At 60.4% G+C, this 27333-nt stretch overlaps 1 protein-coding gene across 2 annotated transcripts in view; it reads left to right on the forward strand.

Moving 5' to 3' along the window:
• The window catches only part of DPYSL5 (dihydropyrimidinase like 5), a 73357-nt gene extending 50005 nt beyond the window's left edge, over window positions 1-23352 (forward strand). For both annotated transcript variants that reach the window (XM_055122643.1, XM_055122644.1), the window contains exons 3-13: window positions 4440-4598; window positions 6084-6263; window positions 7325-7393; window positions 8282-8326; window positions 10679-10754; window positions 11556-11712; window positions 13840-13981; window positions 15973-16115; window positions 18223-18430; window positions 19295-19463; window positions 20854-23352. In XM_055122643.1, the coding sequence (XP_054978618.1) occupies window positions 4440-4598; window positions 6084-6263; window positions 7325-7393; window positions 8282-8326; window positions 10679-10754; window positions 11556-11712; window positions 13840-13981; window positions 15973-16115; window positions 18223-18430; window positions 19295-19463; window positions 20854-20939 (1434 nt within the window). In that variant the 3' untranslated portion in view covers window positions 20940-23352. The remainder of the gene's footprint in view (window positions 1-4439; window positions 4599-6083; window positions 6264-7324; window positions 7394-8281; window positions 8327-10678; window positions 10755-11555; window positions 11713-13839; window positions 13982-15972; window positions 16116-18222; window positions 18431-19294; window positions 19464-20853) is intronic.
• Window positions 23353-27333: the final 3981 nt, after the last annotated feature.

Below are 27333 nucleotides of genomic sequence, written 5' to 3' on the forward strand. Positions count from 1 at the left end.
TTTCTGCAGCCCCCCGCTCCCCCCCTGTGTACCCCGAGGACCAGGTCTCCCCCTTGGGAAGCCCCAGGCATGAGCTCTGGCCCCAGGCCTTTGTGCAGCATGGCTGGGGGCTCACTCCTTGCCCTGTAGGTCTGTGTGTTGGGGGGGGTGTCCGTCGAAGCCTTGGCAGGCAGGAGAGACCCCGCTCTCGGCAGTGGGGCGGTGAAGGGGCGTCTCCCCACCTTCATCGCACGGAAGCCAGAGCCCACCCAGGCGTTGGTCTCTCCAGCCCTGCCGCAGCAGCAAATGAGTCCTGGCTGTTTTCCCAATCGGGGTCACACCCCGGTGTGCCCACCATGGTCCGGGAGCTGCTAAGACCCAAGGGGATGTTTACAGTCAATTGAGGCTGCGTTCCAGAATGAGTCGTGGGCAAGCACACGCCGGGAAGTCCCCGACTCATGGATTCCCACGAAGTGGGTTGGGTTTTCTTCTTCGGAGGGGACATTCCTGGGATGTCCAGCGTGCCGGCGGATCCAGATGGACCCACAGTGCGTCTTCAGTGTCCACAGCAGGGCGGCAGCCGTCCTGGGAAGTAATGAAACCCTGCTCCTCTCCGGCCGGGCGTGTGCCGCAGCTGTGCGTCGCGAACAGACCAGCAGCCCTCGGGCCTGTGTCAGCAGTGTGAACGGGGTGCCCGTCGGCCCCAGGAGAAAGGAAGGCCCAGGCCCAGAGCCATAGTCCAAGGGGGGCACTGGGCGTGCACGCGGCATGGCTGGCCCAGTGCCCGGCCTCACATCTGCCAGGAGTGATCCCTGAGCACAGCTGGGAATGGCCCCAAATCAGAACCAAAGAACATCCCTCCCTCCCAAGTGAATGCCAGTGCCTCGCAGGTGGCCCACTGGGGTCCATCCCTGGCACCATACGGTGCCCCCGCTCTGCGAGGGTGGCCCAGGAACTCTTCCTGGCACCTCGGGACCCAAGCAACACTGCGTCATTGGACCCATGCCTTGAATCTCCGGCCCTATTGGTGAGAATCACTGAGAGAACGCCTCCACCCAAAACAACACACACACACACACACACACACACACACACACACACACAGAGGAAGAATTCTACTGCATAGTGGAGGGCGGCTTCCCTGGGTGCCCAGTTATGTGTAAAATCACCACGGCTTGGGAGAGTAGCGAACAGTCTGCTCACCCACCAGCTCTGGGAGGCGTAGCAAGGGCGGTAGGATACCATTCGAGTGTTTTGTTGTTTTTTTTTTCTCTTGGTTTGGGGACCACACCCAGTGGTGCTCAGGGGCTACTCCCTGCTTGGTGCTATGGGGTTGCGGCCGGGGATCAAAACCAGGCCTCCAGCACGCGGAGCACGTTTGAGCTCCCTCCAGCCCCGTTCATTTCACGCTGAACGCAAAAGCGTCCAAGGGGAAGACAGCCCAAGTGCCAGCCCTGCCGAACTGAAGCGGAGCGCTTTCTAGGTTTGTGTTGAGTTACCTTCTGTGTGGTTAAAATAGTTTGTCACACTACAGGAAAATATTTGAAACACACAAGCATGGCTTCATAAATTTAAAAGAGCTCTCGGGGGCCGGAGAGATAGTACAGTGGGTAACGTGTCTGCTTTGCATGCGTTTGACCTGGGTTCAATTCCCGGCACCCCATGTGGTTTCCTTGAGCTCCACCAGGAGTGATCCCTGAGCACCTAAAAAAAATGTTTTTAAAAAAATAAATAAGAGAATTTTTACTTCCTGCAGGCTTCTTTTACATGTTGATTTAATAGTAATAGAGAAATTAGGAAAAAGTAAAGTACTCAGACTCACCCCACAGGCAGGCTGATGTGGTGGTAGCTTTTCCTCCCGTCTTCCCTGTGTGGGCGTTTGTGTTTCAACAGGCTTCTCACTGGATCCTGCTTTCTCCCCGAGCCGCTTCCTCCGAGTTGACTTAGCGGCCAAAGCGTCCCTGGGTCTGTGGTGTGGGCGCAGCGGCTTACAGGCACCCCCGCCTTCCCCGCCCCTTTCCACACCCAGACCCTGGTGACTGCCTGCGGCCCGCCTGGGGTCCTCTCTGCAGATTGCTCCCTCTGCTTTGTGTGCTACGGGACTGAGAAGGTCTGTCACATCATGCTGTCACATTCCCATGAAGACGGGGAGGGTCTGACCTAGCTGCATGCTCCCTCCTCATTCTAGAACTCTCTTCCGGACAGCAGGGACCACCACCCTAGGGTTTCTTCTTCCTAGGCCTATGCCTGCCCACAGCTCACTGCCCCAGGGTGACCCAGGGTGACCTCTCTGGGGCTCCAGGACTCTGAGAAATGACTGAGTATTTCCAGGTCCTAAGCAAGCCAGAAGCTGTCTCTTTGGGGACCAGGAGGAAATGTGTGTGTGTGTGTGTGTGTGTGTGTGCATGTGCATGTGTGCGTGTGTGTGCACGCGCGCATGCGTGCTCATGATTCCTCCTGGGGGCCATGAGTGGGAGCGGGTACATGAACTCGGGCCAGCACCCCTATCTGTGGCACAGAGCATGTGTCTCTCTCATGCGGGGACTTGGGAGATTTAATCCTGGCTTGTGCTCAGGAGTTATTCCTGGGGGCCAGAGTGATAGTAAGCGGGGAGGGCGCTCGCCTTGCACACATCGACCTGGGTCTTAACCCCGGCATCCCATGTGGTCCCCCACGCACCACCAGGAGTAATTCCTAAGTGCAGAGCTAGGAGTAACCCCTGAGCATTCACTGGGTGTGACCCCTCGCTAAAAAAAGAATGTGTTGTGCATGGAAGATGGATGGTGAGTGGAAGAATGGATCATTGAATGGTGACTAGAAAGATGGGTAGATGGGTGGATGGACAGATGGAAATATAAAAGTGTGTAAAATTGTAATATATCAGACACCATCATGGTCACGTGTGAAAGCAAGAAATGCTTTCAGGACAAAACAGGAGTACAACCACCTGCTATGTGGATGAATCAGCCTGGCACAACCCAGCAAAATCCGAAATAGAAGCCAGCGAGTAAAGCTGCAATCTGTGGCGCTCCCCTCCCTTGCTCCCCGCACCCCTGCACAGTCCCTGTAAATGTGCTGCACGCCCGCCCTCTGCTGGCGGCTCAAAGCCTAGCAGGAAGCCGGACCTCTGCTTCCCCCTGACGACAGAGCGGGAGTGGGATCTCCTGGTCCAGCCAGGGTCCTCGGGGGACGTGGAAGTTCCTGTTTTAATGGCTGTTTGGATGTGGAGCTAATTGTCTCCTGACAGCCCCTTGTTCCCCTGCAGTATCGCTACTTGGTGATCAAGGGTTTAAATCGTGAGAACGTCAGCATAATTCCACGGACCGTTGCACACTCAGGAATAATCCCCCGAAATGCCTGGTCAAGCACACACCAGGGAAACTCTCCACCGAGTCCCTCCCTCAAAGGACGTTCCACTTGACTTGTGCAGCTTCCAGCCTTGGGGGGAAGGACCTGAGGGGTGAAACCAGCTGGCCAGGCCCCACCCACCCACAGGGGGCCAGGCAGGGGCTGGGGCCAGTCCGCGTCTCCTCAGCAGGAGGCTCTGTTGAGTGGTGGAGTCTGTCCCGATCTGTCACAGCCTACCAGAGGCTTTTCATAACAAATGAGACTCTGTTGTCGGGACGTATTTGCTGGGGAACAGTGCCCTTGCCTGGCATAGCCTTTGTTCATTGTGAGTTGGGGAAGAGGGAATAAGAGATGGGGCGGGGGTCTTTATACCCATTTAGCGGCCGTCCCCAGGAATGTGACCACCCAGGAGACTTTTTGTTGCTGTTGTTTATTTTAGGGCCACACTTGGCGGTGGTCTGCAATCTCTCCTAACTGTTGGGCGGGCGGGGGTGGGGGTAGCTGACCGTGTACAGTGCCGGGGGTCCAGCTCAGGGCCCTTTCTCACAGGCAAGTGCCTTCGTGCTTTCTTCTGAAGTGGCATCTTATGAGGTTTGTGCCCAGGATAACTTCAGGATCCGAAAGTGCTCGGTCTCGAACAAAGGGAATGAGTGACATGAAATCCAGGCCCTTGGAGGACCAGAGACAAGAGTTCCAGGGAAGCCACACTGGGACATTTTGAGTAGAGCTGCCTGATGCCTGCCAGGGTAGCAAGGCAATGTACCAGATTGACATTTGCTACAGTATCAGGACACCAGGCCCTCCATTATACTGTGTTTTACTGTATCACACTACATCCTGCTTCTGGTTACACTGTATCACACCACATCCTACCATCCTACTTCCGGTTACACTGTATCACACAGCGGCTTCCGCCTGCAGTCATCTGCAGGAACCTGGCATCTAGGTGGCTTGGGGTGACATGTCTGTGCATGGGGTTCTCGGGGATAAAGGAGGCTGCCGGCTCCAGTGCTTCTCAACAGCTCCCTTGCAGCCCCCCCCCCCAGACCTTGGGGCCCCCATGTGTGCTTGGCTGTGGAAGAGGAGGGACTGACGCTTTCCCGTCTGTGCAGGCGGCGCTGGTGGGCGGCACCACCATGATCATGGGCCTGGTCCTGCCCGACAAGGAGGCCTCGCCCGTGGACGCCTACGAGAAGTGCCGGGCGCTGGCCGACCCCAAGGTCTGCTGTGACTACGCCCTCCACGTGGGGATCACCTGGTGGGCACCCAAGGTAAGTGTGTGGGGAGGGGTCACAGGAGAATGCCCAGCGCCCCTTTTATTTGGATTTATTGTCCGGAGGGGCCGACGGGAATCAAACCCAGTCTCTTGCCTGGTGAGCCCCCTGCCGGCCCCGGAAGCCGGAGTGAGGTCCAGCGGGCCCGGGTGCCCAAGGGACAAGCACGTAGGATTTCTCAACGAAGTTTGGGGGTTGCTATAGAGGGACAGCGTCCCACAAAGGACCCCAGATAGACGAGAATGGGTCCCAGCCTGGCCGCGGGCTGTGACGTCCCCCTCTTGTCCCCCACTGCGCCACAGAGAGGCCCCTGGGCCGGGCGTTGTTTCCAGAGCTGTGTGGCGTCACCCCTCTGCTCTTTCCCCATCTGTGTGGGGCTCACGGAACCAGGACTTGGGGACCCCAGAACCCTCACACTGTCCTCGCGCTTCCACGTGGGCCCCACTGGGCATCTATGCTCGGGGCTCGCCATCCCTCTCCCGTCACTTCCGGCCTGGGTGCGCCCCAGCCTCACCCATGAAGGATTCCTCCACTGGTGCCGGACCAAAGGGGTGGCACGCAGCGACCGTGAGCCTGGGGGTGGCCCTGCTCCTTTCGTGTCCCCAGAGAGGATGCGCACACACACCCCGATGTGCAGCCCCTCCACAGCTCTGAGGCCCCAGAGCTGAGGGCGCCCTGGGATTTCACGTTATTTTTTTCTTCCTTTTTTTAAGTATATATATATATATATACTTAATATGTATATATATATATATATATTTGGTTTGGGGCCACACCCGGTGGCACTCAGAGCTTACTTCTGGCTCTGCACTCAGGAATTATTCCTGGCAAGGCTTGGAGGGGCTTATGGGGTGCCAGGGATGGAACCCGGGCCAGCCACGTGCAAGGCAAGTGCCCTCCCTGCTGTCCCATTGCTGTGGCCTCTCCGGCTCATATTTATACACACACGCTTTCCCCGAGGCTCCTCCTGCCGGAAGGGGTGGGGGGTGCGTTCACTTGGCCTGCGAGGTCTTCGGCATCACAGTCGTGGCTGTCCCCGCAGCGGGCACCCCTGTGCGTGCACCTCCGTGAACTTGCCTGTCGCCAGACCAGAGCCGCTGGCATTTATTTGTCCCCCTGATAGGAGTAAGGGCGGAGCAGCTCCGCCCGTCCACGTGGCCTTGTTCACGTCAACTTTACTCCAAAAGGCGACTTTCCCCGGGGTCTCTGGAGCTTCGGCCCCAGGGGTCCTCCCTGTGGCTCAGCTTCCGTGAGGGTGAGAGATGGGGGCAGACAGGCCACGGGCGTCCGAGTCACTCTCAGGGGTGTGATGCAGACCCGCTCCCTGGTGGCAGAGCAGGCCTCGCTGGGTCCTCCGTGGGCACCGGCCAGCTCTGCACCCAGGTCCTCGTGTGACCGCTCGGTGACCAGTACCCTGGGCTGACCCCTGCTCCTTGGCCTCCTTCCGCTCACGGGGCACTGCCTCTGCGTTTCGCTCCCCAGGTGAAAGCCGAAATGGAGACGCTGGTGAGGGAGAAGGGCGTTAACTCGTTCCAGATGTTCATGACCTACAAGGACCTGTACATGCTGCGGGACAGTGAGCTGTACCAAGTGCTGCACGCCTGCAAGGACATTGGGGCCATCGCCCGGGTGCATGCGGAGAACGGGGAGCTGGTGGCCGAGGCAAGGCAGTGGAGGACGGGGGCGGGGTGCTGGGAGACGGAGGCCTGGGGGGAAGTGCCTGATACCCCCCAACACACACACACACAACACACACACACACACGCATGCACGCATGCATGCATGCACACACACTCCCGTCATTGAGGGTCACACCAGACACACCTGTAAGGAAGTGTGAACTGTCAGCAGTCGGAGTTGAGATCTTCCTGTCTGTGAAAACCTGCCTCTGCCCTGAGACCCAGGAAGGTCCCTCGGCCTGGGGTGATGCCGTCCCTCTGAGGACACACATGTACATTCCATCAGAGCGTCAGAGTCGGGAGCAGGGCTAAGAATACGGCCACGAGGGCTGGCGAGGTAGAGCAGGGGAGCTTGTCTTGCACACCGCCGACCCCCAGCACCAGCAGGAGTGACCCCTCAGCAGTGGCCAGTGTGGCTCCAAGCACTCCCAAGCACTCCCTGGCCCGTGTGTGTGTGTGTGTGTGTGTGTGTGTGTGTGTGTGTGTGTGTGGTGTCGTGTTCATACGTGGATGTGTGAAACTTGATCTTCAGAGTAAGTAAAGATAACTAAGAATCAACTTTCACTTCCCTGCACCTGCCAAGGAAAACCAGCCCCTGTGGGCCCCTGTGGTCTCAAACAGGAGATTAAGGGGAGCAGGTGTCACCGGCAGCTTGAGACTCGGCTAGATTTCCAGCTGGGCAGGACAGCCCAAGGGACAGGGCGGAGTGCAGCCTGCAGGCCGTGGGCTGCTCCCCGTGGCCCAGTGACGGAACTGTATCCTGTGTTTCCTGAGGGCCGCCCCGGGAGCTGCCCCCAGCTCCATGCTGGGCTTCACGCCTGGCCGTGCCTGGGGAACCGTGTGGGGCTGGGCTGGGGGCTGGCCCCTCCCTGCAGACTGCATGCCCAGCCTGACTGTGCTCCTCGAAGTCAGGAGAGCTGAGCTGCTCGGCTGCAGGTGTGGGCGGGCTGTGTGGAGCCCATTGCCCTGCTCCGGGGGCCCATGCTCCCCTCCCCCCCGCCCTGTTGCGACTCTCTCAAGTTCCTTTCTCTTGCTGTGGCTCAGGGTGCCAAGGAGGCGCTCGACCTGGGAATCACAGGCCCGGAGGGAATCGAGATCAGCCGCCCCGAGGAGGTAAGGGAGCTGCCGTGGCGTCTGCCCGTGTCACCAGGTCCCCCCATCCCCGGGCTGCACTTTCCACCCGGAAGCACCCCCCCCACCCGCCTGCCGGATGGAGCCCACTGAGCCGTGCGCTTCCCTGGGAAGGAATTTGGGGGAGACAATGCTAGCACCCCAGGGTTTGCCTCCGCCCGAATCTGAGAGAACAGCAAGGGCCCTGGGGTGCAGGAAGGACTCCCAGAGCCAGTGGCTCCGTGTTTTAGCGGGATGGGAGGGGTCCCCTGCCCAGAGGAAACATTAAGCCTGCCCAGGGGAAAGGAGTCTCAGTGCCCGCCCTGGCTTGGTGTCCAGCCTGTCCCCGAAGGATGTTGCTCTGGGACCACCGTGCCCGACACCCCTCGCCTCCCACCCCTGTGAGGGACACGTCTTCCTACACTCAGAGCCTCGGGAGACAGGAGCAGGGGGAAGGGGGAGTGCAGGCTGGCTCGGGTATTGTGGGAGGGGACGGGTGACCCCAAGAAATCCTACTGCGAGGCATTCGGTGAGGATGGCCGGCTTGAGGACTGTCCCAGCTGGGGGGGTAACCGCTGGCGTCCAGTAGGCGAGAGGCAAGAGGCGAAGATCTAACCATGCCCAGACCGCTCCGGACCCAGAGTCGCCCCCAAATGTCGGTCGTGCTGAGGTCCTCCACCCCCACCCCCCATTTGGGCTTGCTTCCGGGTTGGCCTTGGTGCTCCTAGCACGGGGGCGGAGGGGTCCGTGGGGAAGCAGGGGGGGCGGGCCCAGGCGCCCATGGGCAGATGTCCCTGGGCCCTCAGCTCGGGTTCCCCAAGGGGGGCATCAGGCAGAGAGGGGCGTGCTGGCGGGGAGGGGGCTGACAGTCCCCCGTCTTGTTTCTGCCAGCTAGAAGCTGAGGCCACTCACCGCGTCATCACCATCGCCAACAGGGTGAGTAGCCCCTGCGTCCAGCGCGGAGACCTGCCTGTCCCGGGGCCCCTCTTCGCCCCGGCTGTCGCCAGTGTGCTGAGTGACCCGGGTCACGCTTCACCCCTGGCCATGCTCCTTCTCATGCCCCTCCGCGCCCAGCTCTGCATGGCACACTCAGAGAGCCAATGAGACTCGACTTGGTGTCCCAGGAAGGCGGGATAAGAGGGTCCCGGGGGGTGCCCTCCCACCCCCCTCAGCTGGAACTCGGCTCCTTGAGACCAGCAGGGTCTGTGCCACTGCAGAAACTTCCCATGGGGTGGTTGGGAGAATCGGGGTAACGGGGCCCCACTTTGCAAGGCGCTGGTGGGACTGAGCCGGTGGCGTGGTGCATTTACCCATGACAGGCTTTCTGCTGAAAACAGGCCCCTCAACCTCGCTGACTCGGTCGTCTGGAATTGAGGTGGTAGCTCGCCAGATGGCGGAGGCCTGAGCAGTGGAGGGCCGGCGGGTGCGGAGGAGGGCTAGCTCAGTGGTCCCTACATGTCCGAGTGTGCTAAGCCCTGGGATTGGCCCGCAACACCACGTGATCCCCTGAGCACCTCAAGGAACCCCCATAATGGCAAAATCACTTTCTTTAAAGGGAGGGGAGGGGCCGGAGCTATAGCACGGTGGGTAGGGCGTTTGCCTTGCATGCGGCCGACCCGGGTTCGATCCCCGGCATCCCATATGGTCCCCCAAGCACCGCCAGGAGCAATTCCTGAGTGCAAAGCCAGGAGTAACCCCTGAGCATCGCTGGGTGTGACCCAAAAAGCAAAAAAAAAAAAAGGGAGGGGAGTTGCGGGGGAAGGAAGAGCCACACCCAGTGGGGCTCTGTGGCTGCTCCTGGCTGTGTGTGCGGGGGTGACCCCTGGGGTGCTCAGGGGACCCTGTGTGGTGCCCTGTGCAAGGCCCGCGCCTCCACCCCGTCCTCTCTCTCCAAAGAAAGGCGCTTGAGAATCCCCCAGGCTGTGGGCAGGTGGTTCCTGCCTCCTTTGTCCCAAGGGCGGGACTCGCTCAGCCCTCTGAGTAACTGCCTTGAGGACCCGGTCTGCACGTGTGTCTGCACGTGTGTGCGGCCAGCAGCCTCATGCTGCACGCCAGGCGCTCGGAAAGGCGCGTTCCCGGGTGGAGGGCAGAGCTCCGGCCCCAGCTGCTCACGCCCCTGCCCATCACCCCGGGGTGTGGCCTTGCTGGCCCCAGCACAGCCAGGTCAGCTCCTGTGAAAAATAGGTTCACCAGAGCCGGTAGACCAGTCAGAAACGGGATGGCAGGCAGCACCCTGGGTTCAGAGCCGCCCGTCCATCTGGCCTCTAAGCTGCCCATTGTCTGGCAACTGAGCTGACCGTCCATGTGGCTTCTGAGCTGACCGTCTGTCTGTCTCCTAAGCTGACTGTCTGTCTGGCTTCTGAGCTGACCGTCTGTGTTTCGGTTTTGTCGTTGTTTGTTTTGGGGTCCTACCCAGCTTGCTCAGGGTTTACTCCTGGCTCTGTGCCCAGGGGTCATTCCTGGTGGGACTCGGGGATGGCCCCTGGGTCCGCTGTGTACACAGCAAGTGCCTTTCCTGCTGTCCTGCCTCCCGCCCCGTCGGTGAGTCTGAGTGCAGAAGCTGAAGCCTCTCCTGGAAGGACCGGGTTGTCCCCCCAAAGGACAAGAGTGGGGTGGGGTAGGGGTCAGCACTGGCAGAGACAAGAGGACGCAGGGCCAGCCGGCCTCGGAGCCAGGCCTGTGCCCACTGTGCCGCGTGCCAAGCAGGCCCCCGCGCTCCGTCCTTGTCTGAGAGGCCAAGAAAAGGCCTGGGCAGAGCCGAGGGGCTGTGGGCGGGGTAGCGGGTCACCTGTCTGGGACCTGGACAAAGCTGTTCCGGTGACCAGGCTTGGGGCCGCTGGGTCTCTTCTGATGGGAAGATGGACCACGCAAGGGAAGCTCCTCGGGGTTTAGCGCAAACAGACGCCCACAGGTGTGAAGCCAGGGAGGGGGCGAGAGGCTGGGGAGAGAAGCTCACAGGATGCGAGTCGGGGTGCACACTTACTCACACCCTACCCAGGCGCCCCCGCGCCTGTGGAGCCAGAAAGGAACGGGAGGTGGAGGACTGAGACGGGGCGTCCACCCGGGGCTCTCCGGGGCCCGCAGGGAGGGGAACCCCCTCCGTGAGCAAGAAGCCCTGCTCCGTGGTTCTGGTCTTGGCGTAGCGCCGGGGGTGGCTGTCCCCCACCCGGGCTTCGTGGGCTCCCTGGCCTCTGCCTGCCACCCTCCCCCCAGGGGAGCACCGGGTGAGACCGGGGAGGCCCGTGTCGGTTGGCACTGCTGACGTCAGCGCTCTTCTCCCCTGTCCAGACTCACTGCCCCATCTACCTGGTCAGCGTGTCCAGCATCTCGGCCGGGGACGTGATCGCAGCTGCTAAGATGCAAGGTGAGTCCGGGGTGTGCAGGGGGTGCCCTGAGGCAGGGCCGAGCCTCCCGGCCACACACTGATGGGGTCAGCCCTGGGGGTGGAGTGTCAGATTTTCCCTGGTAACCGACAGGCCTGCTAAGGGGCCACTGGCAGGCCTGGACAAACAGCAGACCCCCTGGGCAGGCGACCCCTGAGATACCAGGTCACAAACACAGCCTAGAGTCTGTGCCCAGGGGCGCCCCCTGCTGGCCGCAGCCACTCAGTCATCCCAGCTCCACCTCCCTGCGGGCCCTTCCCTGCTCCAGGTGCCACCAGCTGTCCCGGCCACCTGCCCCGGCAACAGTGGCGCTGCCCTTTCATTTTGGTGTGTGTGTGTGTGTGTGTGTGTGTGTGTGTGTGTGTGTGTGTGTGTGTGTTTGGGGGAGGGTCTCCCAACTGGTAATCGATGGACTCCAGGGTTACTTTGGAAAGATTCTTTTGTTTCATTATGGACCACTCCTGGCCCCTCACTGAGGAATCCCTTCCGGCAATGGCCGGGGGACCCCGTGGGGTACCAGGCAAATGCCCTCCCTGCTGGGCTATGGCAGCTGAGGATACGGAGCTGCTCAGGCCGCGGGTTGTCGGAGACTCCCCAGGCCACCCCAGCCGTACTCAGGGACCCCCCCCAGCGCTGTGCCCAGTAATGAATGCCCAGGGATCGAACCAGGGTCGGCCGCATGCAGGATGTGGTGGCCACATCTCCAGACCCCCACGCTGCCCACCGCCCTCACCTGGAGCTGGCCCCTGCCGCCCTCACCCCGCGGGCCCCTCTCCTTGCAGGGAAGGTGGTGCTGGCCGAGACCACCACGGCCCACGCCACGCTGACGGGCCTGCACTACTACCACCAGGACTGGTCCCACGCCGCCGCCTACGTCACGGTGCCGCCCCTGAGACTCGACACCAACACCTCCACCTACCTCATGAGCCTGCTGGCCAAGTAAGGGGGGTCGGGAGCACGCGGTCCCGGGGGTCGCCCCTGCAGTCTGCCCCACCCCATCCCCATGGTTAGATTTCTGGAGCCCGTGGGACGGTTCTGCTCCGGCTCCCTTCGTGGCCATCCCTGGTGGCTCCTGGCCCCCTGCTGTGGAGGGGACAGCCCGATGCCCCCCAGGGAAACTGCTGGGGTGGCTCTGTCTTATCCTAGAGCAGACGTCCCCTAACTCACTCGGCTACCTCCCCCTTTTCAGGGAAATAAAAAATCACTCTTCCCCGCCCCAATAAACAGCGTTAGGTGAACAAATTAATGAAGCGACCCCCAGTCACACCCGAGGCTCCCCCCACCCACCCTGGATCGTTCCAGGCCCCTGGGGTCGGTACCACCCACATTGGGAGATGCCGAACTGGCCCACGCGGACCCCGTCCATCCGCTTCCAGCCCCGCTCTGTCCCCTTCCTGCCCGTCCCTCCTGCTCGTCCATCTTTGCCCAGTGGCCCTTCCGCCCTGTGCGTCTCTCTCCAGCCCGGCGTTCCCCCACCCGTGGGTAGGAGCAGGCTGGATGGGGGGGTCACCGTGCAGAGACCTTCTGTTCCCATAGCTCGCCTTCCTCGGCTGCCCCTCAGGAGAGCTGTCCTCCCCCAGCCCCGGAAGTTGTCCTGCTGGACCAGTTGCTGCTGCTTTTCCAGCAATAGGGGACCCGTCTTTGGAGCCCACCTTTGCCAGTATTCGCTGTCTGCCTCACCCCAGTCCCTCACCCAGCTTTGCCCCCTGCCCCTTCCCAGCCTCCGGAGGGTCACGGCAGGCGTGTTCAGCAGTTGGAGTTGGGCAGGTTGCTCCTGGGGCCCCTGACTCTGGGGGAGCCGCTCCCAGCTCAGCCCCGCTGTGCCCGGGAGACCCCGAGGAGGACGGGCCTTTCCCTGATGGGTTCTGCTAGCCGGGGAGCCTGTGGGCACCCCGAGGACAGGCACTGTGCGCTGTGGGCCAGCCCCCTGCCCGGTCTATGCCCAAGAGAGTCTTGGCGCTGTGAGGGCACAGGCCTGTGTGCCGCCTCCCAGAGCGTTGGGGCCTTGGGCAGGGGCCTCTGTCCGGCTGCACGCCAGTTCCCCCAGGTGGGGGGCGTCCAAGGCCAGGGGGCCCAGGGCTGGCCCTGCGTGCTCCTGTTCCCTGCGTTCCCATCCCCGCCTACAAGGGTGCTTCCTGCCGAGGCGGCTCTGGCCACGGGCCCTTCTCTGCTCCGTCCTCACCACCTCTCGGGTCGTGGCTGGCGGCTGCTCCCTGCCCAGCCGCCTTCGCCGTCCTGCACCCCGGCAGCCTTGTACGGACGTGACCTCTGTGCCCCTGGACCTGCCTGCCCGGGTGCCCAGGCCGAGTTGTTGAGGCCGAATACAGCTCCGGGCTGGAGGGAGGGCAGGACTGTGGCTCAGCCAAGCTGAGCACTGGGCGGTTTCCCGTCTGCTCACTGACCACACGCTGGGGGCCGGCCTGGCCGGGTCAGGTGACCCGGCAGGGCTTCCGTGGCCGTAAAAGGCGTCTCTCATTTCCTCTAAACCGGAATGAAAGCCTGGCTTAGAGTTTAAACCCCAAGCTCGAGTCTGGTTTTCCTTCGCCCGCTCTCGTTGTTTGAAAGTGGAGGCTGGGGCCGGGGGCTGCTCCCAGCAGTGGGGGTGGGGGAGGCAGCACCCAGGACTGATCTCAGGACTCACACTCGCTCTGCTCACCCTGTCAGCCGGCTCCCTGCCGCGCCCTGCAGTCAGGAGAGTAGAGGGTGGGGCGTTCGCCTCACAGGGAGCAGACCCTGATTCCATCCCGAACACCACATGTGCACCCCCCCAATACCGTGAGGCATGGCCCCTGAGCACAGAGCCAGGAGTAGCTCCTGAACACTGTCGGGTGTGCCCCAGCCTCAAAAATAAAAATAAGGAAGGAAGAAAACCAAAGGCAACACCGCAGAGCTCCAGCAGTTTGGCCTGCCATAGTCTGGGCTATACCCAGCCCATCTTCCCATTTCTCAGGATGACAAACTGAGGCCCCCAGACGGGACACCTGGCAGAGACTCCCCCATGCAGACTCCCCCATGCTGTCCTTCCTCCTTCCCTGTGCGGCTCATCACTGCCTTCTCTCTGGCCAGTGACACTCTGAACATCGTGGCGTCAGACCACCGGCCTTTCACCACCAAGCAGAAGGCCATGGGCAAGGAGGACTTCACCAAGATCCCGCACGGTGTCAGTGGCGTGCAGGACCGCATGAGCGTGGTCTGGGAGCGCGGAGTGGTACGTGGGCTCCCCCCTTCCCCCCACCCCCTGCAAACACCTCATTTCCCACCAGATGACACCCAGCAAGCTGCCTGGCCTTTTCTCCTGATCAGAAGTATCATAAGACCCAGGATAGACAATTTTAAAAGTATATTTTTGCGTCAAGACATTTTTGGGGATGTGGCGGCCACACCCAGTGATGCTCAGGGGTCACTCCCGACTCTACACCCAGGAATCACTCCTGGCGAGGCTTAGGGGGACCATATAAGGTGCCAGGGATCAAACTGGGGTCCAGTCCCCCGCTGAGAACTTTTTTCACATGCACTTATGTGTACCCCTGAACTTTCCCTGGGGATGCTGCTGTGTTCGTGGGGGTGGTGCACGCCTGCTGGTGTGTTCCCAGAGGTCACGCCTCAGGCCTCGTGCACTTGGCAGCCCTCGGATCCCAGACTGAGCTGCGGACTCAGATTCAAGAGCTCTTAGGGCCAGAGAGATGGGACAGCCAGCAAGGAGCTTGCCGTGCACGTGGCCAGCGTGGGCTCAATCCCTGGGACTCCGTATGTTCCCTGGGGCACTACTAGGCGTGATCCCTGAGCCGAGCACCAGGAATGAGTCCTGAGCACCACCAGGTGTGGCCCCAAAATAAACGAATAAGGGGTCGGAATGTACTACAGTGGGTTGGTCATTTGCCTTGCGCATGGCTGACCCGGGTTTGACCCCTGGCATCCCGTATGGTCCCCCAGCACCGCCAGGAGTAATTCCTGAGTGCAGAGCCAGGAGTAACCCCTGAGCATCACTGAGTGTGACCCAAAAAGCAAAAAAAAAAAAAAAAAAAAAAAGAAGAAGAACAAACAAAAGGAGCTACCAGGACCCTTCACACAGAGCAGCTGCGGGTCAAACTCAGGGCCTCACGCTAACCAGGCAGCACCTTTGGCCCATGTCACGTAGACTCAGAGGACTCGTCCTTCCATCTCTGTAGCTCTGTGGATGTCCTAGAATTATTTTTGTGTCTGGGTTTGTCTTTTTTTTTTTTTTATATGTTTTTTTTGCCTGTCTTCCAGACCTGGTAAAAATTCTTAGACATATTTATTTTTATTCATTCTTAACATGTTTGTTTTCAGTGGATGTTCCCCCAGTGGAAACACCACGCTCTATGGTCCTCCCCCAAACTTTGGTGCCTTGAGCTATTTCAAATCTCAGTCAAATTCACTCTGTTCCTAGACGCAGTTTTCAAGCAGGGACTGTTCTAGCCTTTTTTTAGGGTATTGCTCTACTTTTGTTTGTTTTGCGGGGGGAGTGTTCAGACCTCACTCCTGCCTCTGCACTGAGGAATCACTCCTGGCGGTGCTCAGGGGGGCCCTCTGGGATGCTTGGAATGGAGCCCAGGTGGGCTGCGTGCAAGGCAAGCGCCCTCCCCGCTGTGCGGTCTCTCTGGGCGAGGCCGTTGCTGTTTAGTCCAGTCGCTTCTCAGTAACAGTAGGAGCAGGCCTTCATTTGTTCTTGGCAGGGAGGCAGTTGGGATTTGGAGTTAGACCCGGGGCTGCGCCTGGCTCTCGGGGAGTATGCAGTGCAGGGGTCAAACCAGGGTTGGCCCCACGCACCGCAGGGCCTTCGCCCCATCCCTGTCCTCGGGCCGCAGGACGCATTTGAATATCACTTCATGCTGTGCCCATGACGAAGAGGAGTTTCCAGTCTTTATTTTGGATTTTCCGTTGTGCTGGGGGTCAAACCCAGGGCCTCTCACGTACCACCTGCCAGGACCCCCCTCCCCAGCCCTGTCGCCTGCATTCTGGGCATTTCTAGTAGGGTGCCGTGCAGTGCAGAGTGTGGGTGCGAGGAGATCGGAAGTGCTTGGGACTCACCCCACTGCAGAACCCCCGGGGTGACGGGTGGGGACGGGGGACACCTGGGTGGGGCTGGTTGGCACCCGCGGGCAGCACGGAGAGAGGTCCGAGCTGCTGAGGCCCCGAGGTGCCCCACCCTGCCCCACAGCCGTCACTTCCTTTCAGGTGGGAGGCAAGATGGATGAGAACCGTTTTGTGGCCGTCACCAGCTCCAACGCAGCGAAGATTCTCAACCTGTATCCCCGCAAGGGCCGCATCATCCCCGGAGCCGACGCCGACGTGGTGGTGTGGGACCCGGAGGCCACCAAGTAAAGACCTGCTGCACGTCACCGGGTCCCGGGGTCTTTAGGGGGTACCGGGTCCTTTAGGGGTCTCCGGGGCCTTTAGGGGTCTCCAGGATCTTTAGGGGCCCTGGGATCTTTAGGGTCCTCCAGGGCCTTTAGAGATCCCCCGGGGTCTTTCGGGGTCTCTGGGGTCTTGTATTTTTGTTTGGTTTGGTTTGGTCACACCCGGCGATGCACAGGGGTTACTCCTGGCTCTGCACTCAGGAATAACTCCTGGCAGTGCTCAGAGGACCATATAGGATGCTGGGAATCGAACCTGGGTCAGCCGCGTGCAAGGCAAACGCCCTACCCGCTGTGCTGTCGCTCCAGTCCCCAATTTTTTTTTTTATTTCTGGGGTCTTTAGGGGAGCCTGAGGTCTTTAAGGGTCTCCAGGGTCTTTAGGGGTCCCCGGGGTCTTTAGGGGCCCCTGGAGTCTTAAGGGGTCTCTGGAGTCTTTAGGGACCCCCAGGGTCTTTAGGATCCCCTGGGGTCTTTAGGGACCCCCAGGGTCTTTAGGAACTTGTGTGCAGAACTCCCGGCCCAGGGTTCGGGCTGGAGCATGCACGCTGAGCCCAGCTCTGGCCGGCCTGGCTGACCCGCAGGCTGTGGGCCCACAGTCCTGCTCCCTGCACCAGCTTCACAAGCATCATGGCCGTTTTCTTACAGCCATTTTCTCGCCATCCAAGAGGGACTGAACTTGGGTCAAAGTTCTTGTTTTTTGTTTCTGGTTTTGGTTTTGGTTTGGGGGGGGAGATTGGGGCCACACCCAGCAGTGCTCAGGGCTTGCTCCTGGCTCTGCACTCGGGGATCACTTCTGGCGGTGCTCAGAGGATCGAACCCGGGTCGGCCGTGTGCGAGGCAAACGCCCTCCCTGCTGTACTGTTGCTCCGACCCCAAGGTTGGGGGTGTGGGGTTGGAGGTCTTATGCCCACTGAGCCACTGGAGGGACCGCAGCCAGAGAGGAGGACACCCCACTGCCCAGAGACAGGGAAAAAGCCAAACCTGACCGCTCGCCTTGGCCTCCCACGCCAGTCCCCGGCTTGCTACCAGCCGGGGGTGCTGCACCTCTCTACACTAAGACTTGGGGGGGAGGAGATGGGGATTAATTCTTTGGGGGGCCCTCGTCCGGCAGTGCTCAGGGCTTACTCCCAGGTCCCTTCCCAGGGAGGGCTCGTTCATTCTCTCCGCGGACATCGATTGGGTGTCCTGGTTTAATGAGCCCTGTGCCAGGCGCTCTCCCCGCCTCCCCATCAGGTCCCCAAGACGTGTGCCCGGGCCAGCCTCTGTAGCTGTGCCAGGCTCTTACTGGTCAGCATGGTGAAGGAGCCCCTGCAGAGTTGAGCCCCACGGCCCAGTCGGCTAGCGCGGCTCAGCCAGACCCCAGGCCAGGGTCTGATAACACACCAACGTGCCTCGGGGGCTGGCCGAGCTTCCGTGCCCCAGCCCCCTTGCTCTCTGGCCTTGTCCCCGTGTCCCCAGGTCCTCCCTAGGCACATGGCCACTTCTGCCATCTCTTCCTCTTAAAACAAAGGCTCCTGAACGGATTTGGCTTACTGCCCCCTTTCAGAGACAACATGTCACACCCCCCGCACCCTATCCCCGAGAACGACCTTCTTGGGTTTGGTTCTGTTTTGTTTCTGGACCACACCTGGCTCGAAGCTTAGCCCTGGCTCTGAGCTCGGGGATCACTCACTCCTGGTGGGGCTTGGGGGACCGTACGGGATGCAAGGGACCAAACCCGGGTCGGCCACCTACAAGGCAAGTGCCCTACCTACTGTACTGTCGCTCCGGCCTCAACTCTACCTTCATGTGAACAGAAAATACCCACTTCCCCTCCCCCCTCCACGTTACACCAGTGTAACCTCCTCTCCCCAGAACCGATGTCCAGTTGTCCGCCGTGGGTCCCGTTTCCCTGTGACCGCCCTTGTAATCAGCCCCCTCCCACTGCAGGCCTGGTTGGGAGAGTCCTGGGGTTCCAGCAGTGTGGCAGAGACACGTGTCAGCTCGGGACCGACAGCCTTTGGGACTCGCTCCTTCCCAGTGGCCCTTGTGCCCCTCCTAAGGTCTCTCTCCCGCCCCTGCCTCCCCCAGGACCATCTCGGCCAGCACCCAGGTGCAGGGAGGCGACTTCAACCTCTATGAGAACATGCGCTGCCACGGCGTCCCGCTGGTCACCATCAGCCGGGGCCGCGTCGTGTACGAGAACGGCGTCTTCATGTGCGCCGAGGGCACCGGCAAGTTCTGTCCCCTGCGGTCCTTCCCAGACACCGTGTACAAGAAGCTGGTGCAGAGGGAGAAGGTAAGGCGCGGGTGGACACGCTCTGTCCCGGCCAGGCCCGCGTGCTGCCCCTGTCACCATGGGTCTGTGGAAAAGGCAGAGAAGCAGCTCCTGGGACAAAGGGGCTGAGTCCCCACCCCCGGGAGACAGCCGAGGTGCTCCCCGCTGGGCCCCCGACATCAGGGCTCTAGAAAGTTCTTGCCATTCCTCCAGGCTCTCACTTCTGCTTCCTTTGAGAGTGGGCTTAAATTAACCACAGACAGCTAAGGGGGTGGGGGCCTAGCCGAATCCACTAAATTCCACTTCTGTCCCCATGAAGTTGACAGGGAGCACTAGGGGACCTGGCAGGGGAGAAGGAGGAGAAGGGCAGGGGAGAGCCCTCTGAGGGGAGCTCTGGGGACTGGAGTCCTCAGGAGGGGGCGAAGCCGGGGGGACCCTCTTGTGTCCACATGCATGTTAGCACGCGCGCGCACACACACAGAGACAATACAGAGACACAGATGCACAGACAGACGCACAGTCACACACAGTACATACACACAGAGACAGAGGCACAAGATATAGACAACACAGAGACATAGACATAGATGCACAGAAACACACACACAAACGGGCACACACAACACAGGCATAGACACAGATACATACACACAGAGACATAGGCGCACACACGCAGACACAAACAGGCACACACACGTACACACAACACAGAGACATAGGCACACAGACACAGATAGACCCACACATACAGAGACACATGGATACACACACATGAGTGTGCGTGCTCTGGGATAGAGGGTTCGTAGTTGAGGATGGGGCCGTGTCTGTGGCAAGGGTTGGTTCTGATGCCCCGCGGCCTCTCCTCTCCTTCTCCTCCTTCTCCAGACCTTGAAGGTGAGGGGCGTGGACCGCACCCCCTACCTGGGGGACGTGGCGGTGGTGGTGAACCCTGGGAAGAAGGAGATGGGGACGCCGCTCGCGGACACCCCGACCCGGCCCGTCACCCGGCACGGGGGCATGAGGGACCTGCACGAGTCCAGCTTCAGCCTCTCCGGTAAGAACGTGGCCATCTGCCCCCGGCCCCTCCTCGCTGGGTCCTGAGGGCTCTCCCTGTGCAGGTTGCACCTCTCAAACACAGGTGCTTTTGTCCCCAGAAACGTTTGAGGGAGCTGCAGATGCCACCCCGGCTTCTCAGGTTCACCCTCTCGGGGTCCTCCAGGACCCGTCTCAGCACCTCGCCCCTCACTGCCTTAGCTCTGGGCTCGGCGACCCAAAAGTACCCCTTGTCCCACGCGTGGCTGCTCTAAACCGAATAGGGGCCCCCGAAAGTGCCAGGCACAGGGCCACTCAGAGCCCTGTGCAGCCCGAGGTCTGGGCAAGAAGGTTGGAGGGTCAGCCTGGCAGTCCCCGGGTCAGGGGTGCCCCCTCCTGCCCTCAGCTGTCTCCCTGGCCCTGCAGGCAGCCCCCACGGAGACTGCCATGGACAGGCCACCCAGGGGTGCGGGCTAGGTGTTCCCGAGTGGCCGAGCTGCTGCCCTGACTCACTCTTCTGCCAAGAGTGGGCACCTCCTGGGCAGACAATCGAGACTACGTACACAGTGACACCCACCCCCCACCCCTTGCTGGCCACCTGCAGAGCCCCTAGGTGCCCGGAACAGACCCCGGAACCCAGACTTCCTGTCCAAGCAGGTGACAGCCACAGGGAGGATCCCCTCCACACTCCCAGACAGGAGAACTGTCACCCAGGGCCACCCAGCACCCGGAGACTGGGATCGGGGGGCTTAGCAAGGCGCACAGGTGTCCGGAGGTCCCCACAGCAGACAGCCCCCTGAAAAGTGGAAGGAACCCCAGAACCATCGACCCTCACTGGCCCGTGACCTTGGCGGAGCCCAGGTTGGCCCAGGGGCTCTGTGACTCCGCCCCTCCCCCACACTGTCCCTCCCTGGGGGCAGACTGAACCACAGCCCCATGCTCGGGGCTCCAGGCCACCACGGTGACATCCTGGGCTGGATCCAGGCCCCCAGCAGGGAGGACCAGGACTTGTGCCATTCCAAACATCTGCCCGGGACCCGGCTTCAAACCCAGGCTTGCTAAGTCACCGGGCTTCCCAGAGCCTCAGTTTCACCATCTGTACAATGGGATGGGGGCCCTTTCGCAGGATGCACGCCTCCCCTGGGCAGCTCTGGCAGGGGTGGGGGCACCTCTACTTCCTCCTGCCCCCGCCAGCAGCCCAGATCACCCCCACTTCTTTTTTTTTTTCTTTTTGGGTCACACCCGGCGATGCACAGGGGTTGCTCCTGGCTCTGCACTCAGGAATTAACCCTGGCGGTGCTCAGGAGACCATATGGGATGCTGGGATTCGAACCTGGGTTGGCCGCATGCAAGGCAGACGCCCCACCCGCTGGACTATCGCGCCAGCCCCTCACCCCCACTTCTTCACACAGGTTCTCAGATTGATGACCACGTTCCAAAGCGAGCTTCAGCTCGGATCCTCGCTCCTCCGGGAGGCAGGTCCAGCGGCATCTGGTAAAGGCGCCGAGCAGCCCCCGAGTGAGGACGCGCCGCTCCACCAACCCGCACCCCTCCGGCCGGCCGCAGATGTGGGCGGGAGAGGCTGGGCGGGGACGCCACCCGGGGCACCTCCCCACCTGCCGCGTGAGTCACTGTGCTTCAAGCCCACCCAACAGGCACTCGGACACGACTTCCTCCTGCCATCGCCCTTTCCTGCCTCCGCCCGGCAGCCCCACCCCACTCTGCACCAGCCTCCGCCTGCCCAGACTTCAGTGCCCTGTCCCCTGGCCGCCCCGCCAGCTGTCCAGAGCACTTTGAAAGGAAAAGGAGGCCCGAGGCAGCCACACCCAGGACGCCTGTCTTCCTTCCGGGGCCCCAGGGTGTGGCTGGGACTGGGACCCCCTGCACCTTGGCCAGCTGCCCCCACACTCTCCTCGGGCGGCCGGGCCAGGCGCGTGTACAGGATTTTGTTTTGCACGTTTGGTTTGCGCGGTGGTTTGGTTTGACTTGTCTGTGCATCCTGTGAAGACTGACGGTGCTTCGTGACACTAGCATAGCGTAGAAACGGGGGTAGATGTGACCTAGAGACGCAGCACGAGGGGCACCACCCAGGCAGCCTGGGTGCTGGGTAGGGACGCCCCTCCCCCATCCCAGACCCTCCTTCCCTAGATGCCTCCACCACGAGGGGCACCCTGGGACCCCCAGAAGCCGGGTGGTCTCTGTCCTCTCGGGGCAAGCTCATTGACACCCCCCCCCACACACACACACACACACACACTTCCTGTCACCTCCCGCCTGCTGGACTGAGGTCCTGCTCCTCCTGTGTGATTGGCAGTGGGGCTCACGCCTGCTAGGAGAGGGGGAGCGGGCTGAGGGGGAAGTGGTGGGGGGAGCAAGATGAGGGGGAGTGTGGTGAGGGGGCGGGATGAGGGGGAGCAGGGTGAGGAGGCAGAGGTGTGAGGAGGTAGGGGTGAGGGGAGCGACCGTGGTATGCCAGGGAGGAGCAGGCCTGCAGGACCCAGCCCCCCCGAACAGCTTCTCTCCTGCTTGGGGTCCCTCCGTGCCCCGGAGCCAGCCTCGGAGGCCCCCTGGAGTTGGCTGTGGGAAGACTAACACTAACGTCCGGGTCACGTCCCCCCACCTTCATGGCCCTCGGCAGCTCCTGGTGCTGCGTGCGAGTTCCTGTCGCCACGTTTGGGGTGCGCCCCGAGTCCCCCCTGCACATGGCCAGCCTGTCCCAGCATGTCTGAGAGATTCCTGGGGGACCCCCCCAACCAATAGACCCCACATTAGGTCCATGGGTGCCCTTCAGAGCCGGACTGTGCCCCCCCCACCTCCCCATGGTGGGGTGACGCCTCTGGCCAACCCCGCCCTGCATTCGGCCACCCCCAAGTCTTACTCCCCGGCAGGCAGCCCGCTTGTTTTGCACAGATTTCTCTGAGCGATGCACGTAACGGCCACGTCTGAGCCAGCGCCTGGGCCGCATGGGGGGTGCACCCCGTGGCCTGAGCTGCCCCCGTCCTCACACCTCCCTCACTCACGCTCATCTTCCCTGCCTTGGGGCGGTGGCTGCCCGGGGGCCGGTTGGTGGGGACTCTGGCCTGGCATGCGGGTCCCCTGCAGCCCCGCTGGGTCCCAGGCCCCGGGCAGATGCCAAAGAGCGGTGGTGGGCGCGGGCAGAGCCTGGCTGCGTGCGCCGGGAAAGCTTTACCTCCTCCGAGTGCCTCTGCCCGAGAGACGCGTGGCCGTGGCACTGGGAGGCCACGTGTGGGAGTGACCCACCACCGGCCTGCCGTCCATCCATCCCCACCCGGACCCTCGCATTGACACCCCCCACCTTCCCCCGCTGCCCAGGAGCGTCTAGATGCGAAGGAGCCCAAGGAGGGGCCACCCCTCCACCAGTCCCCTACCCGCCCCCGCCCCGCCGCCCCCTGCGTGCCGTGAGGAGGGTCCCTGGTCACACTGAATGCAGCTCCCACCGGTGTGTACTTCCTGAATAAATACTATTGTTCTTGCCTTAGCTGCTCTCTAGGTTTGTGGGGTGAGTTCACAGAACATTGTGCTACTGTGTGTGCGTGTGTGTGTGCGTGTGCGTAGAGCTAGGAGTCCCGGTAGGTCTCTGTCGAGCCACGAGGGCTTTTCCCAGATTGACCCAGACGCCACGGAAGCCCCACGCGTGGAGCCCCCCAGCCCCCTCCCTCCCCCGCTGCCCCCGGCGGCAGGCACAGCCTGGGGGCGGCATGGGGTCCCGGCCCGGCGCCCAGCTGACTCCCAGACTCCTCTGTAAATGTTATGGTGCTCGGACGGTGTGGAACCCTCCCGGGGGGGACACGCTGTCCTGTGCTTGGGCCACCCATTGGAGGCAAATCCAAGCCACCCCACGCGTGTTCTGGTGCAGGTTTGTATTAAACTGTAGCGACTTCTTCACTCGGCCTCAGGTGTGTTTTTTCACAGGCGAAGGCGTTTTTTTCCATGGGGGGAAGCTCAACATGGCTTTATCACTCACAGTGCATGGGGTGAGGGGTGGGGGGCCAGGGGGACCCACTGGGTGGTCTGAGCAGTACCCGCAGAGAGACAGCAAGAGCTCCCTCTGGGCCTCAGGAGCTGCGGGCCAGCTCTCCTGGGCCTCGGGGGACCCGCCCAAAGGGGCCTGATGTTCACTTTCCTAAGGTGAGGTCCTACAATGCACACATGCACACTTGCACACACAGGTTTGATGTCCAGTTTCCCAAGATGAGTTTTTACAATGCATGTATACATGTGCACTCATACACATACACACACACACACACGGGTTTGATGTCTAGTTTCCCAAGATGTTTCTACAATGCATGTATATACATGTGCGCACACACACACACACACATACACACACACACAAACACACACACCAATTGCCTGAATCCAAACAGCAATAGCATCGAGCCTGAGAAAACCGAAGGCCAAAAACAAGACATTCAATTATTTGAAGAAACCCGGGGCAAGATCTGTGAGGTGGGGAACAGCGGTCCAGACCTGATGGGAAACTTAGGTCACAGTTTTCTGAACTGACCTCAGCCTGGGTGGAGCCAGCCACTGCGCCCCGGCAGGAGAGGGGCTTGGAAAGAGGCCTACAGTGAGGTGTCATGGTCAGCCTCAGCCCAGGCCCCACCCGGCTGCCCGGTCGCCGTTCCCCAGGCCCTGCATCCAGGACTAAAATGTTGCTGGGAATAAAAGACCACTGATGCGGACTTTGGAAGTCGGCTTTGTCGGATTTGTCGTTGGCTGGGACTAGGCCTGTAGGAAGGAGGTGGAGCACCCACAAGGGGCCTTGATAACCAGCCAGCCCAATTCGCAGCAACTGTAAGTAGAGACTTTGCTTGGATAACCTAAGCCACAACCCTCCCCAGGAGCTGCCTCGTGGCCAACTGCAGAGCGGGGCGCTTCTTAAAACCAGGGAGAGGGGGCTGGAGCAATAGCACAGCGGGTAGGGCGTTTGCCTTGCACGCGGCCGACCCTGGTTCGATTCCCAGCATCCCATATGGTCCCCTGAGCACCGCCAGGGGTAATTCCTGAGTGCAGAGCCAGGAGCAACCCCTGTGCATCGCCGGGTGTGACCCAAAAAGAAAAAAAAAAAAAAGGGAGAGAGGGCAGGAGGGATCGTGCAGCAGGGAGGGCATTTGTTTTGCACGAAGCCAACCAAGTTTGATCCCCGGCATCCCATATGATTCCTCAAGCACCTCCACGAGTGATTCCTGAGTGCAGAGCCAGGAGTAAGGCCTAAGTATCACTGGGTGTGGCCCAGAAATGAAAAAAAAAACTTATGGAGGAGAAGGTAGGACCCCGCGTATAGTCAGGCAAAGGCGGGTTGGCCACGTCAAGGGCAGCACCTTCACTCCTGTTCTAACTCTCCACCCAAGGTGTCCAGTGCTCTCCCAGTAAAATAGGAAAGATGCAGGGCCAGAGAAATAGGACAGCGGGTTAGGCATTTGCCTTGCCCACGGCTGACCCCAGTTCAATCCCCAGCACCACGTATGGTCTCAGAGACCATCAGGCGCGCGCTCTGAGTACAGAGCCAGGAGTCAACCCTGAACACAGCTGGGCATGCCCCCCAAACTTTATATAATATGAAGGATTTGTTCATGGCGACTCGTGGATCTGCACGTAGAGCCGAAAGGTGCCGCACCATCCTGATAGGAGAGAAAAAGGTAACTGGACTGAAAACCAGCTGCTCCTTGGGCCTAGGAGAGGGACACAGGGTAAACCCGTGTGCCCAGGACTAGAAAGAGAAAGATGAGGAATCACACGTCCAGGTTCCCAAAGCTGCTCCGGGCCCCAGGCAGCTCCAGGGGGCGAGGAGGGGCTTTGCAGGCAGGAGTCTGGGCTCCATTCTCAGCATCACATGGCCCGCGGTACACCACCAGGAGCACTGAACCAGGAGCACTCACCAGGTGTGGTCCCAGGACAAAGAATGATCAAGACAGTGATTAAGACTATTACTGGCAGGAGGTTCAACAGAGATCTATTAATAGAAGAGAGCCCTTGGGGAAAAAAAATCTGTGTTGGGCCAGAGAGATAGTACAGGGTAAGATAATTGTCGTGCTCACAGCTAACCCAGTTTGACCCCTAGCACCACATATGATCCCCCAAACACCACCAGGATTTAACCTCGAGCTTCACCAAGTGTGGCCCAACAGTAAAAATGTGTCAACCGAGATCAGCAGGTCAGGGGTACTCTCGGTAGTGGTCAGGAGCACTCCCAGCAGTGGTCAGGGGCACACCCGGCAGTGGTCAGGGGCACAGCCGGCAGTGGCCAGGGGCACACCCAGCAATAGTCAGGGGTACTCTCGGTAGTGGTCAGGAGCACTCCCAGCAGTGGTCAGGGGTACACCCGGCAGTGGTCAGGGGCACACCCAGCAGTGGTCAGGGGCACACCCGGCAATGGTCAGGGGTACACCCGGCAGTGGTCAGGGGCACACCCGGCAGTGGTCAGGGGCACACCCGGCAGTGGTCAGGGGCACACCCGGCAGTGGTCAGGGGCAGTCCTGGCAGTGGTCAGGGGCACACCTGGCAGTGGTCAGGGGCAGTCCTGGCAGTGGTCAGGGTAGTCCCAACAGTGATCAGGGACACTCCCGGCAGTGGTCAGGGGCAGTCCCAGCAGTGGTCAGTGGTATTCTGGCAGTGGTCAGGAGCCACCATCATTATATGCAGCAGGACTTGGGGAACTGGAACTACGCGGTGTCAGGAATAGAATAAAACCCAGAGCCTCCGTATTAAAGGTGTGTATGGCAACCCTTTGAGCTATCACCTGGCCCAAGTCAGTTGATTTTTTTAACTTACTACCAAGATACCAATCTGATTTCATTGGGGGTGGGGTGGGGCGGGGTCGGGGCTGGGGGACACAGTCATTTCAACATAAGGGGCTTGGACAGTTAGACATCCACTGAAAATGGAACTTTACCCTTTACATCATATACAACAAATGAATTCAAAGGGGCTGGAGCGATAGCACAGTGGGTAGGGCGTTTGCCTTGCACGGGGCCAACCCGGGTTCGAATCCCAGCATCTCATATGGTCCCCTGAGCACCACCAGGGGTAATTCCTGAGTGTAGAACCAGGAGTAACTCCTGTGCATCGCTGGGTGTGACCCAAAAAGCCAAAAAAAAATGTGAATTCAAAATAGATCAAAGACTTCTATGTGAAAGTTAAAACTCCAAAACTTTTGGAAGGAAATGTGAGCATTTCCGGGCTGAGAGCCTGGAGCAATAATACAGCAGCTAGGGGCTGGCCTTGCATGCAGCAGACCGGGGTTGATCCTTGGCACCAAACATAGGTCCCCCAAGCCCCACCAAGGAAGATCCCTGAGTATAGACCAGGAGTAAGCCCTGAGCACCACCAGGTGTGGACCCCAAATAGAGAATATGGCTGAGGATAATGGCCCAACGCCAAGACTGCAAAAATAGAAATCTTCATGACATTAAATTTGGCTATGAACTAATTCCTAGCAATAATACAGAAAGCAACAAAGGGACAATAGTAGATTGTTTTTGACTTCATAAAATTCATTGAAAAACCGTGCTTCCTCATTGACAGTATATAAAAATAACATCATATGTGACTAATATCCAAAGACAGTAGACACCAGGGCCAGGAGAACTGGTCCATGGCAGGAAGCATGCGTGAAGGAGGAGGGGAAGGCATTAGGACATAGGGGGGCCACTATGACGGCGACTGTGAGAAGTGATCACTCTGAACAAGAACCAAGTGCTGAAAGGAGGGAAAGTGATATGCATTATATTATTCCAATAACAGTATTATAAACCACAGTGCCAAAAAGGAAAATGAGAGAGAGAGAGAAGGAAAGTGTCTGCCATAGAGGCAGGCTGCAGGGGCAGGGCAGTGGGGGGTGGGGGAGGGAAATGGGTCGTTGGTGG

This window comes from Sorex araneus, chromosome X (assembly GCF_027595985.1).
Source record: "Sorex araneus isolate mSorAra2 chromosome X, mSorAra2.pri, whole genome shotgun sequence".
NCBI classification, from domain to species: domain Eukaryota; kingdom Metazoa; phylum Chordata; class Mammalia; order Eulipotyphla; family Soricidae; genus Sorex; species Sorex araneus.